At 54.9% G+C, this 16,247-nt stretch overlaps 6 protein-coding genes across 6 annotated transcripts; 3 read left to right on the top strand and 3 right to left on the bottom strand.

Annotated features, from left to right (window-relative positions):
• Window positions 1-130: 130 nt before the first annotated feature.
• On the bottom strand, window positions 131-1,454 carry PFLUO_LOCUS6207 (ferrochelatase hem15; the record flags this gene model as incomplete). The annotated part of the gene is made up of 2 exons (XM_073783728.1): window positions 131-1,162; window positions 1,221-1,454. 2 exons carry the CDS (start codon window positions 1,452-1,454, stop codon window positions 131-133), a joined length of 1,266 nt encoding a protein of 421 aa, XP_073640254.1.
• A 255-nt stretch (window positions 1,455-1,709) lies between these two features.
• Window positions 1,710-3,942, top strand: PFLUO_LOCUS6206 (ATP-dependent DNA helicase II subunit 1; the record flags this gene model as incomplete). Its single annotated transcript, XM_073783727.1, has 6 exons — window positions 1,710-1,772; window positions 1,832-2,443; window positions 2,493-3,339; window positions 3,395-3,498; window positions 3,552-3,770; window positions 3,832-3,942. The coding sequence occupies 6 exons, from the start codon at window positions 1,710-1,712 to the stop codon at window positions 3,940-3,942; spliced, it is 1,956 nt and encodes a 651-aa protein (XP_073640253.1).
• An 839-nt stretch (window positions 3,943-4,781) lies between these two features.
• On the bottom strand, window positions 4,782-5,842 carry PFLUO_LOCUS6205 (uncharacterized protein; the record flags this gene model as incomplete). Its single annotated transcript, XM_073783726.1, has 3 exons — window positions 4,782-4,830; window positions 4,889-5,527; window positions 5,595-5,842. 3 exons carry the CDS (start codon window positions 5,840-5,842, stop codon window positions 4,782-4,784), a joined length of 936 nt encoding a protein of 311 aa, XP_073640252.1.
• Window positions 5,843-6,860: 1,018 nt separating this feature from the next.
• PFLUO_LOCUS6204 (RNA-splicing factor) lies at window positions 6,861-7,918 on the bottom strand (the record flags this gene model as incomplete). The annotated part of the gene is made up of 2 exons (XM_073783725.1): window positions 6,861-7,324; window positions 7,384-7,918. The coding sequence occupies 2 exons, from the start codon at window positions 7,916-7,918 to the stop codon at window positions 6,861-6,863; spliced, it is 999 nt and encodes a 332-aa protein (XP_073640251.1).
• Window positions 7,919-8,949: 1,031 nt separating this feature from the next.
• On the top strand, window positions 8,950-13,576 carry PFLUO_LOCUS6203 (uncharacterized protein; the record flags this gene model as incomplete). The annotated part of the gene is made up of 2 exons (XM_073783724.1): window positions 8,950-9,384; window positions 9,449-13,576. 2 exons carry the CDS (start codon window positions 8,950-8,952, stop codon window positions 13,574-13,576), a joined length of 4,563 nt encoding a protein of 1,520 aa, XP_073640250.1.
• Window positions 13,577-14,282: 706 nt separating this feature from the next.
• On the top strand, window positions 14,283-15,488 carry PFLUO_LOCUS6202 (uncharacterized protein; the record flags this gene model as incomplete). Its single annotated transcript, XM_073783723.1, has 3 exons — window positions 14,283-14,367; window positions 14,535-14,651; window positions 14,791-15,488. 3 exons carry the CDS (start codon window positions 14,283-14,285, stop codon window positions 15,486-15,488), a joined length of 900 nt encoding a protein of 299 aa, XP_073640249.1.
• Window positions 15,489-16,247: the final 759 nt, after the last annotated feature.

The raw sequence follows: 16,247 nt of genomic DNA, 5'->3' as shown, positions 1-16,247 counted from the left end.
CGGAAGTTAGTTTGATTAATCAAGAGAGAATTATACACTCGGAGTATCCAAATCGTTTTCCGGAACCTCCCAAATGCCTCGAAAGCTAAACGCCAGAAATATATACACACAGATAGATGCTCCATAATTCTTACAGAACGAGCGAAGAAAGCTCCTTTCCGGCAAAGAACTTCTTCTGCTCCAAGCAGCGCTCACTCCGACAGCCCTGACAGCGCAGCGTCATCTGGGTCGAGCACGGCTCGCCCTTCTGTAGGTGCGCGTGGGCAATATCCGCCAGCGCTTGGATGAAGACCGGGTTCCCGTTCAGACTCTCGGCGCGCTTGACGCCGGGGCTGTTGGCTTCGTGAATGACTTCCAGATCCAGCTCGTACAGGGTCTCGATGTGATCACTCGTAAAGGCAATGGGTACCAGGATCAAGTCGGTCTGCCCGCGCTTGACATACTCCTGCACCGTATCGCTCGTCTGCGCACCGAGCCATGCACTCGGACCCACCTGCGACTGCCAGCACAGGCGGTAAGGGTTGCGGAAGTTGAGCCTCTGCATCACCGCGTGGACGGTCGCAGCAACCTCCGCAGGGTAAGGGTCGCCTCGGTTGACGACGCTCATAGGCAAGCTGTGCGCGGAAAACAGTAGCACCACTTTGTCGCGCTGCTCTTCCGGGTACGTCTTCAGCTGGGCCTCCACGTTCTGGGCCACGGCTTCCACGAGACCTGGGTGGGAGGGCCATCGGTCGATGACGCTCCACTGGATGGCTCCCTCGGTACTGCCATTTCCCTTCGCTTCCAAGCGATTCCGCCACTTCCACAGCTCATTGAGGGAGCTGCCGGTGGTGGAGCAAGAGTATTGTGGATATTGCGTAAAGGCGACGGCGCGACCTCCTTTCCCATTTCCGAATCCATCGGCGAACAACTGTTGGTACATGGTTTCTGTCAATGGTGCGGCGTAGCGGAATGCGACGTAGGGCTTGTGTGGTGCGGTCTCGGGAGACATCTTGTCCAGCAGCTTGCACATTTGTTCGCACTGGAATTCGGACCATTTCCGGATTGGCGATCCTCCGCCAATATCGGAATACTGCTTTTGAATCTTTGATGTTCTCCGGCGCGCGATCAGGGGTCCGATATAGGATTGGAGTCGTCCCAACGGAATCAAGTCACCGTCCGCCTGTACCAACCATGGAAGTTAGCCGGTGCCAAGGTTTGAATCAGGCATTGGAACATACAAATAGTCTGCTGAGGAAGTCCTCCACCTCGCCTGTTGTTGATGGCCCGCCCATGTTGAGAAACACCATTGCTGTCGGACCCTTGGAACCGGTTACGTCCTGCGTCACCGGGGGCACAGCAGTCGCGAGTCCGCATCGTCGGTCTCCGCATCCTAGAAAGCTGCGAGTAACCGAACGCACACCTGTGGCACTGAGCAGCTGCCGAGATATCCTGAATGGACTGCGGAATGCCATGATGGGCAAGGACAATTGGTTGATGGAAGAGGAAGGCGAAAGCAAGCAGACCGCGGGAAACAACAAGCCAATCAGTGGGCGGTCGGTAGTCAGCACTCCTGACCGCCAAGAAGGCAGAACCAAAAGGCGGTCACTCACATGACCCTCGTGTCTCTTCCGTGTTGCACCTGCGCGTCTCAGGCAACAGAGTGGTGTTGGAGAGGCTGTTCTTGGCCTTGTCTTGTACTTATCATCTCCAGCAACACGAGACTGGCCATGTCGGATGATAATCCCCCGCGCGAGGAGGACGCTTTTGAAGAGGAGGAGCTCGATGAGACGGTGAGTCCCCTTGGCCGAACCTATAGATAGTAGAGCAATTTATTGACTGTCGGATCTAGGGCTTCATATCCGTCAAAGATGCCGTGCTCTTCGCCATCGATGTCAGCAGCTCGATGTTGACGCCTCGTCCATCCTCCGATCCCAAGAAACCCGGCGAAGTATCTCCAACCTCTGCAGCTCTGAAGTGTGCATACCATTTGATGCAGCAACGCATCATCAGCAACCCCCATGACATGATCGGTGTCTTGCTGTACGGAACCAAGTCATCCAAGTTCTACGACGAAGATGACGAAAGTCGCGGAGATCTCTCATATCCCCACTGTTATCTCTTCACAGACCTTGGGATTCCGTCGGCGCAGGAGGTCAAAGAACTACGAGACCTGGCAGAGGATGAAGCGGGCGCGCGCGAAATTCTGATGCCGTCAGAGGAGCCAGTGTCTATGGCCAATGTGCTGTTCTGTGCGAATCAGATCTTCACGTCCAAGGCTCCCAATTTCCTGTCCCGACGACTGTTCATCGTCACCGACAATGACAACCCGCATGAAGACAGCAAGTCGCTTCGGTCAGCTGCGACAGTTCGTGCGAGAGACCTGTACGATCTGGGCGTCACAATCGAACTGTTTCCCATTTCTGGGCCCGACCACGAATTCGACACGGCCAAGTTCTATGATGTGAGTTAATCACTGCTAAGGGCGCCGATTGTCTGCTCACAACCTCCAGGATATCATTTACAAAACGTCACCCAGCGACGGAGAGGCGCCTGCTTACTTGAAGCCCGACACCCACGCATCCACAGCCAAAGGAGATGGGATTTCATTGCTCAATTCTCTCTTGTCTAGCATCAACTCTCGATCAGTCGCCCGTCGGGCGCTTTTTTCGAATGTTGCCCTCGAAATCGGACCCGATTTCAAGATTTCAGTCAACGGATACCTGCTACTGAAACGACAGGAACCCGCGAGAAGTTGCTTTGTTTGGCTTGGAGGAGAGACTCCTCAGATTACACAGGGTGTCACCACTCTGATGGCCGATGATACTGCACACACCGTCGAAAAGGGGGAGATTCGGAAAGCTTACAAATTTGGCGGCGAGCAGATTTCCTTTACGACCGAAGAGCAACAGGCGTTACGGGGTTTCGGCGACCCAGTGATTCGAATCATCGGGTTCAAGCCACTGGCTGCGCTCCCATTCTGGGCCAACGTCAAACATCCCACGTTCATTTATCCCTCTGAGGAGGACTACGTTGGCTCAACGCGGGTTTTCTCTGCGCTACAGCAAAAACTCCTCGAGGATGAGAAAATGGCCTTGGTCTGGTTCATTCCTCGCAAAAATGCGTCGCCGGTCTTGGCTGCCATGATTGCCGGCACTGAGAAGGTGGATGAGGAAGGTGTGCAGAAAGTTCCTCCGGGGATGTGGATTATCCCGCTGCCCTTCGCGGATGATGTTCGACAGAATCCAGAGTCTACCTTGAATGTGGCTCCAGATTCATTGATCGATGCCATGCGGGAGGTGGTTCAGCAGTTACAACTTCCGAAAGCTGTCTATGACCCCCAAAAGTACCCAAACCCTTGTAAGTCATGGTCTGTATCCGTCGAAGGAAATGCAGTTGGGCTGATCGATCTCAGCTCTTCAATGGCATTATCGCATTCTTCAAGCTCTTGCTCTGGATGAAGACCATCCCGGAACGCCAGAGGACAAGACTGTACCTAAATATCGACAGATCCATAAGGTATTTCTCTCTACCCACCTTCTCCGATTCCTCGTGTACTAATTACATTGCAGCGTGCGGGCGACTATGTCCTTGCGTGGTCCGAAGAACTTGACAAGCAGTATTCCACGATGTTTGGCGGCGCAGGAACAACGACCCTAGTTAAAAGAGGCGCAAAAGAGCCAGCAGGCGATGCTGACGGGCCTCCAGCCAAGAAGGCGAAAATCGAAGGAGGCACCTCTGGCATTGATGACGAAGTCAGACGGAGTTACGAGAAGGGAGCGGTGTCCAAGGTAAGATATTCCGTGTGTATTGGCACGGGAGATTGACTAATTGGCAAATCTCGGAATGCAGCTCACCGTGCCTGTGCTCCGGGAGTTTTTGACTGCGCATGGACGGACCGGTGCCGGATTGAAGAAGGCAGAGCTCGTAGAACGAGTAGAGCAGCATTTCGAGAAGTACTAGGCCGGCTACACTTGCTTTGTTTCACATGCTCTCTCCTGCGCAGTATTGACTTAACGACTGATGAAATAAATTTATGCTTAATCCCTGTTCGCCGGCTCGTAGGCGGTGGTATCCGAACGGATCCGGGGAAATGAACTACTAAGCAGTTTCTCAAGGAAACAGGACATTTTTTTTTCGCTCCACCCCCTGTTATCATCTCTCTGTTCTCACGCAACCAATCAATTGGGTCAATTCCTCGACCCCTTTCTAGTTCTCGGCCGGAACATGTCAAACCTGCTTCAGGCCGTTGGCGAATCGCCAGACGCAGAGAGAGATATATATGTCAAAGCTACCGGATAAATATACAATACTCTTCTGGAATATCCATCCATCCCTTCTCATCAGTTTGTCCAGCTCCCGCCTTACACATCATATGCATGCCCCTCCCGGCTGTTAAAGCCGACACCTATAACGCTGGGATACTACATCAGCACTAGTCGCACACGCGCTAGCCAGTCACGGCAAATAGCTACTGTAAGCATGGCATGTGCGATCGACACGTCAAACAAGCTTAAATCTATACCTGTCAAGGTCTTGCTCTAGTTGATACGCACGCTGGTTATGTATTCTCTGGTAGTTTGTTTTCATGGGTTTATTATATTCGTTATCTCAAGCTAGAGACAATCTATAAAGACCTTCGCTTGGTCCCAATTCCTCAAACCAAACTCCATATTAACAAAAAAGGTATAAGGACCAGTAAAGTCTATGTATAACGCCGATGGAAACCCTATGTGCAGAAAGAGCTACCGCCACGGGCATTGGTAAAGGCTCAAGTCGGGAAAACGTTATAGGCCAGACGTCTAGCAGCGTCCATAGACCTGGCAATAGCAGGCCTCCTCGTCGGGGCAGCTGAATCATAACTGTTAGCGGATATGTAGATTGGAAACGAACAAACGAAGACACTTACTAGACGGATTCCATGCCAAAGATGACATGCCACAGGAACTCCAGCACGCGGCCGGACGAGGCATCGTTCAGTTCGGTGTCCAGCACCCACTGCCTAATCTTGACATAGTCCTCACGCGGACGGCGACGCACCTGGTCACTTGACACAGCAAACTGGGCGCAGCACGCGGCGCCGATCTGGTCCGGCTTGCGCAGGTACTTCTGCACCGGTGCGTCGAGCTGCCACTCGGTCGCAGGCGAGATGCCCTCGGAGACATTCAAGGCCGGAGTACTGGTCCCCTCGAAGATATCGTGCCACACCTGATCCGTGACGTGGCGGTTGTAGCGGTGGGATTCCTTGCAGCCGGGATTCCAGTTGCAGCGCAGGTTGACGTAGCCGTTCTGCTGGACAAAGTCGAGCTGCAGCATGCGCATCGCGGCGACGTTGTCGTGTAATGGAGCGTCGACGTGCCAGGCGAGGAGGAAGCCCGAGCGGTGGGAGTGGAGGAAGACGATCGTGGAGGGGAGGTGGTCGTAGTGGTCTATTACGTAGGAGAGGTAGGCCATGGACTCGTGGCCCTTGTTTGAGGGGGTTGTGAGCCGTTCTGGATCGGCGCCGGAGTCGAGGGATGGGTTGACTGTGTAAATCGCACGTTGCCAGCTGTTTGATGGGGGGTTGTGATTAGCATAAGGGGCATTGTGGTTGTCAGGAAAATAGAACAACTCACTCTGGAAGCTCCTCTTCCACCCACTCGGTGTGCTCTTCCTCCAACTTGGCCATGACAATCACCTTGTCACCAGGCGGGCCCTCGCCGGTCGCTGGGGCCGGACCCGAGTCTTTCAAATCCAGCCATTCCGCCAGGTACGAGCCCGCGCGATACTGGTTGCACAGATCCTGTAGATGGGACTCCAGGAGCCACAATGAGAAACACAGCAGGAGTGAGGCGCATAAGGTGATGCGCAGTCCGCTTTTCATCGTGAACCGGTGGTTGCGAGAGGGAGATCGGGAGAGAACGACAGGGAGAAGAAAGGGAGAGGGGACTGGGAGGACGAGCCCCAGGGATGTTCGAGGTCAATCGCAGGGGGGAAGGGAAGGCTAATCCATGAAGAGGAGAGTATCAATTCACTCGAATTGAACAAAAATCGCGACCGGGGAATCCTCGAGGAAAACGGGACGAGGGCGAACGTGGCAAGTGAGGGAGGGTGTCGTGAATTAATACTATTATTGCCAAGAGGTGGACGAAGGAGATCGAGGGGGGGGGGAGAGGAGTGAAGAGAGGGAAGAGGGGAGTATGTCGTGAGAGTGAACTAGGGTCAAGAGGAGGAAGAAGGTGAGAGACGAGCGAATGGCGCAGTGGCGGGACGAACAGTTCCAGGGCCCACGGGGGCCGGGTCATTGGCTCCCACTCGGGTGTGGGCTTGAGCCGCTCTGGCTCAACCGCAAAGCTTGAGTTGCCGTTTTTTTTTTTTTTTTGCGATGGCACCAATCACCGCGGAATAGCGTTGCCTATCCATGGGTCTCACGAGGCGTTTGGGTAGACCCCGGGCGAGCGAAACCGTGTACTGTGTCTGGTCGTGCCCTCCGTAGAGGGCATTAACTTTCACTTGGGGGGTCAAGCTGCTTGGCCGGGTGGGTCGACATAGTGTACACCGCACGCCTGAGGAGATAGGGCGTCCCTTTACTGCTTGGCGGAGACGGTGGTTAGTAGTTGCCTAGTTATTGTTGGCTATGCCAAACTCTAACGAGGACCGAACACGAGTGCAAGGCAGAATTGCGTCACAGAGATCGTATTGGGCAATGAATCTGCCAGGACCCGTGGGCGTGCAGGTGCAGCCTTGGTGCCTCAGGCGTGAATCTATAGTTCAAGGTTGATGTGGGAGGTGCCAGTGAGAAAGTACCAGTGGTGAATAAAGATGCGATGAGAGTATACGGATTAGCGTGTAGTCTAATCATGCTTTGTACTATACAAATCGGGATCCTGCAGTCCAGCTGCTCATTCTTCCTCCTCTTCTTCCTCGCTAACCTCCTCGCCCTCCTCGATCGCCTTCTCCCGTAGCTTCCGCGCGCGCTCCCGCTTCTTCTCCAGCAGCGCCGTCAGCTTCTTCGCCACATTAAACACCCCCCCGGTCCCCGCCCCGCACGCAGCGCAGGATGGAGTCTTGCGGTATCGCTGCAACGCACACGATTCACAAAAGTAATGCCCGCACTTGGTGATGATCGGGTTCTGGTAGGGTTTTTGGCAGATAATGCAGGCAAACGGGATATTCTCCAGCAGCTCTTCGTCGTCATCGTCATCCGCGTCCTCGGCGGTCTTGCCCGCGCCTTTGCGCTGAGACACCACCCGCCCGTTCAACTGCTTGCCCTTGGTTTTGTCGTCCCATTGGCGATCCAACTCCCACCCATGCGCGTAGTCCTCACGTGCATGCAGGTACTTGCAACTGTCGCCAAAACCGCAGACTGGAAATGGTTAGTATGAGGGATAGCGAGAAGGGAGAGGGGGTGGAACTGGGACGTACATCCTGTCTTTTTATAGTCCTTGCACACATCAGGCGCATAATCCATCACGGTGATCGTGCGTACGTTCGTCGATGCTTTGATCGGCCCAAACTGCTTGCTAGGGGCGTCCGGATTCTTCTGGATGAAGGATTGGTAGTTGGCCGTTCCCTTGTAGGTGCCGTCCGGCATGGTCGAGGATGTGGATGGTGTCGGCCGTGCTCGGGTTGCTCCCAGTAGGTTCTTCGCGCTCAGGTCTTCTTCATCGTACCAGTTGGAGGATTTGGTCGCATCGTTGCTGGTTGTTAAAGGCGCCGGACCGGCGCCCGTAGGCTGGTCCTCTGCGGGTATCCGAGCATTAGAGGTGGATGATGCGGTCACGGCTGCATTCTTGCGCCGTCGCTTGATGCGATGGCCTTCGTCATCGTCGGATGAGGTGAAGTCGGAGTCGGAGGCAGGCGGTGGCGTGACGAGCTTCTTGCGGAAGGTCGCTTTCGCTTTGCCGCCGCGCTTCTTGAAAGCAAACTGGGGGACTGGGTCTGCTGCGTCTTCGGCCATGGCGAGAGTTGGGGTAGTTGTCGAGAGGAAGTTGGTGGAGTGAAGTAAAAGAAGCTCCAAGTGATTCTCTTAGTAGCTGATCAATCAACCCCGATAGTCACATGATCGTCTTCTGGAAGGGCCGACATGCCCATGACTCAGCCGCGCAAACAGAGCAAACATTTCTCTTTTGGGACGAAAGAAGAAAAAACAACAACAACATTTTGGCATGTGTCTTGCTTTTGGTTGATCACGGTGGGATGTGGTAGATAGTCGGTTGCGGGCGGAATATTATTGTTCTAGATACTATTGTTATTGTCTCAGCCCATCCCATCCCTACTCTCTCTTAATATAATAACAACAACAACAACACAGGCATTGACCCAACGCCATACTCGAATCGGCCAGGTGCGACGTTGGCCTCTCCCGTCTTTCTCCCCACCACGCCAAACTCGTCACGACTCTCTTCACCCTGGGCCCTCGCTTCTGCTTCCTCCCTCCCTCCCCTCGTCGGGGTTTTTTTTCTTCTGTTTTCTCTAGCCCGTACTCCCTTCTCTTTTGTCTTTCTTCCTTTCCTTCTTTAACCCCTCTCCTACCCGAGTCGAGTACTATCGACTCCATCCCCAACCCGTGCCGTTTGTTGTGATCGAGCTGCACCACGCGCGCCTGTCAACGATCTCGCCGGTTCGGGATCATCGTCAACACCGCCCGACCCCGAGAGCCATCAGGACGTGTGAATCCTGCTCTCCGACCTGCTCCCCTCTTTTCTCATCGCGTGACTCCGCGTTTGCGACCCCGGGCAGACTGATAAGTCTCTGACCGCCGGCCGACTTGACCATTCACACAGCGGGGCGATCTTCCAACGATCAGTTCGGCATTCGACACCCACAATTCAGATAATGCTTGCGGCTTAAACGACCCCACAACTAGGAGGCACGACGCGCGCGACGTGCCCACAGTCTCTGAACGGCAGCTGTATCCTCGCACCAAAGGGGATCCAGAAGCCGTCGTGAGACCAGACACGTCCGTTCTTAAGCATTTCGAATCCGACTATGGATACGCGCCTTGGAGCTGGGGGCTCCTTGGCCTCGATGGAGGACCCATTTTTGTCACCGACTGCACAAGCGCCCGCGGCGCGAGAACCGCATCGCTACTCGTCATTCGACACGCAGCTGTTCAGCCTGAATGTATCTTCACCGGCGCAGGCCAAACGGGCCCTCGAGGCCCACCTCGCCGAGACTGAGCGGCGACTGGAAGAAGCATCCAAGTTGGGTACAGCATTGATCGAACAGCAGCGGGAATTGTCAGACCAGTTGAAAGAAGTGGAACAGCAGCCGGATGAGAGTGAGATGGGACCCGAGTTGCGACGGAAGCTGGCCGATTTGGAGAAGGAATATACCGAAGTCGGTCGGGAGTCTGCGCGCGCCTTTTTGGCTCCGAAACGGCTGGCTGGGGGTTTGGAGGACGTTCCCTCCCTCGATCAAAAGGTATTATCTCAGTACAAAGGACAATCTCTGAGGGAAAGTTGGAAGGCTGACTCTTTTCGCATAGACACCCCTTAGCCCGGCCTTGTTCGCAGGCCAAGCTACCAACTCGCCCAGCAAAGTCAGCGCTCCCTCTCGCAAGCAGCGCAATCAACCTTCGAATCGTGTGCATGATATCGAATTCGCCACGGAAATCTCGACATCTCTCCTGGCTCAAGTGCGCCAATTGCAGTCGCTTCTCGCGGAACGGGAGGAGACGTTGAAGTCAGTCAATCTGGAGAAATCTCGGCTGGAGATTGAGGCGGAAGGATACGCGCAGCGGATACGCGCCCTGGACGAGAGCGAGCAGCGCTACAAGGACGAGAACTGGTCTCTTGAGACACAAACACATGAACTCCAGGCCCAGGTCAAAGAAGCTACGGACCGTGAAAAACGCCTGACCAGCACCTTGAGCACTTCGAACTCGGAAAAGAACGCAGTGGAGCGCGAGTTGGAGGAACTGCGGCAAGCCAACGCAAAGCTACAGGAGGAGCACACTGCAGTGCAAAAGGCCACCGATACCGAGCACAATGTCTTGCGACGCAACCTCAACGCCAGTGACGCGGAAAAGGGTGCCCTGCAGAAGAAGCTGGAGGAGTTGACTTCCCAGAACCAAGAGCTAGCAAAGGCAGTGGCTACGCGGCTCCGGCAGCACGACATACAAGGCATTCGGGATCTGCCTCTCGACGCCGAGGGCGACGAGCCTGAGCAAATTACTCCGGACAACTCTCCGCCTCCGTCACCAAACAAGTTCACTCCGCGCCATAATCATTTGGAGTCGGAAACGCTGAAGAGCTCTCTTGGCCATGCTCACCGCATGATCCAGAATCTCAAGAGTACCATTCACCGTGAGAAGACTGAGAAAATTGAGCTGAAGCGCATGCTCCAAGAAGCCCGGGATGAAGTTGAGCAACGCCGTCGTGATCCTGGAGCAAACGGTTCGACGGGCAAGCGTCAAAAGACGAAGCAAGATTCGTTCCGCAAGCCTCTGCGCCCTGACCTTTTGGGTGCCGGCCGGAAGGAGCAGTCCTTTGTCGAACTTCAAGAAACCGATTGGGAGGATAATGCCGGCCAGGCCAGCCCGACCCGCAAGTCCACAGCCGGAAGCCGCTCTGTGGCAGAGTCCTCTGATGAGGCGAGCGATGTCTACCAGACTGCCACCGAGGCAGAGGATGGATTCGAAACGGCCAATGAGCGGGGCACCGCTACCGAGAGCGAAGCATTCCAGACCGGTGTGGAAAGCATGGCGGATGACAGCAGTAATGATTCGGCTGATCTGACGGAAACCGAGGCCACTCCTCGCAACCTGACGATGAGCAAACCTCGCGATCGAAATTCATACTACAGCACGGCTTCCACGGATGAAGATGAGGAAGAGGCTGGAGGTGCTTCACCAAGCCAGATTAACCTCCCTCGAGCCCGACTTCGGTCGAGGCGGAGCGTCCTCAGACGGATTCGCCCGTCCGGAGAAGCCCCGATGGCCTCTACCAGCCGACCCAACAGCGCCCGCAATTCGCCCGCTCCCAGTTCCGAGCAGGAGCAGGCGGCCCAGGGCGGCCAGAGCCTGTTTGCAGAGCTTGCTGACTTGGAGGGTGCCGAAGAAGATTATGATGAGGGTTTCGGCGCAGCTTCGCAGCTCTCGACGCCGCGCACGGCCAGGGGACTGGACTCCAGAAGATCTTCCGAAGCCGTTATTCAGTCGATGCGCAAACCTGCTATGGTCGACTCCGGCGTAATGACTGACCCTTGGGAGGACTCAATGACTCCTGTTACTGTTGTCGATCCTACCCCAGCCACTCCGCAGGCAGTGGAAACTCCGACACTGGTCAGCTCAGGAACACAGTGGACGCCTCTGAAGCCCACGGCCGCAGATGCGGATCACTTGACCAATGTGCCTACGCCGCCAAAGATGGCATGGGATGACCATTCAGCGCAAGAACAACCGCGCGAAACGGCTCCTCTGCCCGAACTTGGAATTGCAACTGTTTTTGCGGAGGAGACTGTGCCTGAAGCACCTAGGTGGCCAGAACTGAGTGTTTCCTACATAATGGGAGGCGTGACGACACCTGTGCAACATGAGCTTCCTGCCCCGGAAATCCCTCAGCTCGCCCTGTCTTCCGTCTTCACCCAAACTATCGAGCCGGTTGTGCCTGTTGTGGCCACGGTTCCCGAGCCGGTGCGCGAGATTCCTCAATTATCGTTCTCGTCGCTATACAGCCAATCCACGGAACCGATTCTGGCACAGCTTCCTGTACCTGTACCGGAAGTGATCACTGCAGACGCAGGAACCAGCCCTGAACTGGTTGTTTCGTCAATCTCTTCTGCATACACCGAACCGGTCGCAGCCCGGATACCCGAGCCTGTCGTGGTTCCGGAGTCGAAGGTTCAACACCCAGCGCTATCGGTCTCCATGCTTGATGCTGTTTCCACCCAGCCACGAACACACCAGCCCCTTGCACCTCCAGTGAGGCCACTCTCATTGTCTACCGTGAACTCAGTTGAAACCCTGCCGGTCAAGTCTGTACCGCGCGTCGTTCCTGTAGTGGCAGATCTGTCCACCCAAACCGAGCCTAGCGAAGCTGGTGGCGCTGCCGTGGTGGTTCATGAAGATCCGCCTACTCGTAGTCGCACTACCAGCGCTTCTGATAACGCCGGATTGGCATTGAGCGACATTTCTGGTAACGCCCTCCGCCAACATTTCAGCTCGGTCAACACGGACCAGGCGTCTCAGACGATCTTGTCTTCGAAGCAGATCGATAAAATCCTCATGGATCGGGAGTCCAACCGCCCACTTTCTTCCCGAGAAGGCATCCAAGCGGCAGCTGTGGACTCTGCCGCCGCGTCCCCATTCGCAACGCCCAAGGCTCGGCCCCGTCTCCAATCGAGACAGTCATCAACACCAAGTTACAGGCGGCCGAGCAGTGCCAACAGCCAGGTCTCTGCCCACAATGCGCACCCACCACTCCCTGTCGATCACCGCGAGGTGATTATGGCCGCCGAGAAGAAGTCCATCGACCTGCCGCCACCCTCGCCTACTATCATGGGTCCACCACTAGCACCGGCATCTGCATACCGAATCAACGCGCAAACGCACCCACGAACCCCCAACGAACAGGCTGTGCAGACCGGCTCTGCCAGAACTGGGTCGTCGCGAGCCAGACTGCGGGCAGGAAGCCAAAGCCAGATGTCCCGAAGGTCGTCGGTATCGTCATTTGCATCTGAACTGGAGGAGCGGTTCAACATGAACATCCCTCACGCGGGTCCCATGCCTCATGGCTACGGCCCAGGCACGGATCCACGCATGATCCAGGCGATTACGCAGACGATGATCGGCGAGTTCCTCTGGAAATACACCCGCAAGACTGTTTCTGGGGACTTTTCGTCAACGCGGCATCGGCGTTACTTCTGGGTTCACCCGTACACCCGCACTTTGTATTGGAGTGACCAAGACCCGCAGACTGCTGGAAAGAGCCAGCTGCGGACCAAGAGTGTGCCTATCGAAGCCGTCCGAGTGGTCGCAGACGACAACCCCTACCCACCGGGTCTTCACTACAGGAGCTTAGAAGTGGTCAGCCCCGGCCGACGAGTCCGGTTCACTGCTACCACCAGCCAGAGACATGAGACATGGTTCAATGCTTTGTCGTACCTGCTGCTGAGGGAGACCAATGACAACTGCGAGGATCAAGATAACGGCGTGACCCTGGATGATATCGATGAATTCAACCCGGGCTTCCGGTCCGCTTCTCGCCAGAAGACCCGGATGTCGTTCTCGTCGCAGAACAGACAACAACGCACAACCTCTTCGATGTCCATGCGGTCAGCCACCGGCCGTGCCTCACCGGCACTCAGCTCCCCAGGCGGCCACTCGTTGCAAGTCCCCGGCGGCCAAAGATCGGCGTCTCGACTCAGCACCATCTTCAACGGGTCCATCCGCGGATCGATTGCCAGTTTAAAGGGCCGGCACAGCCAGGCAGCTAGTGTTCACAACGAGAGTCTGCATGACAATGACAGCGCGGACGACCTTCAACAGGACGACGACGAAGATCGACTTGAGAACGTCCGCGCGTGCTGCGATGGCAAGCACGATGTCAGCTCGCTTTCTCGTAACAGTCGGTACAGCCCCAAGGTCGACCGCCACTCGCAGCACTACCACTAGGTAGTCTTGTCTGCAATACACGATCGACCAGTGATCGTTTCGATAGAGTTTGTGGGAGCTCAACCCGATTGCGCCGCCACCCCTTAATGTCACGATTCTCCTTGCTGTTTGTTTTTGGTTCAATTCGACAATTTGCCCACCTTCGTTCAATCCAGTGTGCGCTAAAAGAATGTCTCTCTCTTACTGGATAATTTGGTATCTATTCAGTTCGATACTATTTTTCATTTCTGTTTTTCCCACCTCTTCCACCCTCCTCACTCCTGAGACCATCCTTCCCTTGTTTATGTTCATTCCGAGTCTTGTTTTTTCGGAACCAATTTGACCCGTTCGTGTCGTTTTCTTATCTATATCTTTTTCCTTCTGTTGATAATTCCTGTGTGACCTCGTTCATCTACCTTCTCTACAATTCTCTCTCCATATTTTGTCCAGATCAAGAACCAGTCTTTCTTTAATTTCTCCATTCGTGCGGAGTACTATTCTTGCAATGAACTAGCGCCAGAAACGTATTCCACATTCTCCATCTTGACGTACGGTAGTTCTGACTCCACATCAGATCAAACGCCGAGTGCACGTGACATCAAATCAAATCCCGCACTAGAAAGAACGTATAAAATGCCATTCTTCCTTCTTTCCTCTCTATATTCGCTTCCCCATTACTGAGTCTATCTACTTCTACGCATACTGCTTCCCCTAAATTCCTGCCCGAATGTCATCCGACGCTCCCCCGCCGCTCGGCGAGCGGATCTCTGGACTGTTCGAGCCAGCGCAGCTAATGATCTGGGCCATGTCCCGTAAGTACTTGTTGATCTGGTTGATAACAACATCATATCCTCTAAATAAGCCGCCTTCATTTGATTCCCCAATACATATATACTCCCCCTTTTCATTGTTAACCCGGATCTCCCTCTCTACTCTTTGGAACTTAAAAAAAAGGCCCGCACTGACGAATATTATGCAGATTACTTCCGCGTCTGCACCGAAGCAGTCTTCCAGAAAGGACAGGTCCTCGCGCCTCTCTTGCAGACTGGTCGACTCCGCGATGAAGCGTTTGGGCGCTTTTGGATCGAGTTCAGCTGTGAGTCCATCCCGCATCTACCCTAGACAGCATTGTCATCTCTATGTCTTCTTGATGGATCCGACTTCATCTCCTTTGTCTTTACATGTTTGTCCATTCCTTCACTCATCTCATCTAACGGATATCCTCGGCGGATCAGCAACACCGGCACGCACCGCCGCCATAGAACCCAACAGCGAGGACGAGGCCAACAACGCACCCGTAGGCTCCTCCGCTCTAATCCCACCACTCCTCAAAACCGCCTCGGGCGTGGTACTAGACATCGGCCCCGGCACCGGCACGCAGATGCCTCTGCTGCGCTCACCGGCCATCAAAGCAATCTACGGCGCAGAGCCATGCGCCGGCCTACACGCCGAGCTGCGCAAGAAAGCCGCGTCGGAGGGTCTAGCGGAGAAGTACACCATCCTCCCCTGCGGCGTCGCAGCCGCGGAACTTGTGCCTGCGCTGGCGGATGTTGGCGTCGACGTTGATTCGGGAGGCGTCTTCGACACGATCCTCTGCGTGCGGGTCCTCTGCTCCGTTCCTGAAATGGAACGCACCGTGCGCGAGCTATATCGGCTTCTCAAACCGGGGGGTCGGCTACTGATCACGGAGCATGTGGTGAATCCCTGGCGTACGGCTAAGGGGTCGCTGGCTGGACGTCTCGCGCAGGCGGTTTACCAGTTTCTCGGGTGGAGTTGGTATATTGGGGATTGTCATTTGGATCGCGATACGGAGAAGGTGTTGCGGGTCGCGGCGGAGGGAGATGGCGGTTGGGAGAGTATGCAGCTGGATAGGTGCTTTGAGTGGTCTGCTATGCCGTATCTTTCAGGTACTTTGGTTAAGAAGAGTGGGTAGCTAGAGAAGGGATGGGTTTTTGATGGAGACTTGTTTATTCATATGCACTAAGTAGGCTGTGACCTTTGCTTTGAGGGCAGGATATATATACATCAGATATAATGTGAAATGGGTATCATGGTCATTGCTAATCATAAAAGATCGTCGAACAGGGTATATGTATATCTGTACAAGTTGGCACTAACGAGCCGGGGGATGATCGACAGCGCAGCATCACACACCGAGCAATCACAGCCTCGACTCACCCGGTTTCGGTCGTCCCGGCGGCCAAAAATCAAACAGGTCCAACGCCTCAGCTGACCAAGGCCCCTGATCTTGGGGTTCCTCTTGCTCGGCCAGCGTACTCAACGAGCTCTTTGTGAGCGCGGGTCGAGGCTGGAGACTGGTTTGGCCAATAAGTGCTGTCGGGTCGGAGAGAGATTTGCGTAAAGGTGCGTTCAGGCGCCTTTGCGCAGGTAGGATTGGGACTGTATTTTGAGGATTTTTACTGGGGTGGGCCGTTGAGGGACGAACGTTTTGGTTGTCGTTGGGAGAGAGTGTTTGGCTCGGGACTGGTGGGATAGAGATTGCAGGTGGGTTCATTGGGAACTCAGGAACGCCCGAGAAGGACGACGCTTTGGTTGCATTTGCTGGCCTGCTTGTTGCAGCTCGTCTTGCCGCGGAGGGCTGCTGTTGTGGAACGGGTGACAATGTTGTCTTGGTAGGAGGGGGTTGATAAGGCTGCTCTGGCCTAGGGCCACTTATCATTTCCTCGAGGAT

This window comes from Penicillium psychrofluorescens, assembly GCF_964197705.1.
Source record: "Penicillium psychrofluorescens genome assembly, chromosome: 4".
NCBI lineage: Eukaryota > Fungi > Ascomycota > Eurotiomycetes > Eurotiales > Aspergillaceae > Penicillium > Penicillium psychrofluorescens.
Note: the sequence above shows the minus strand (reverse complement) of the source record. Positions and strands in the feature narration are given on the sequence as shown.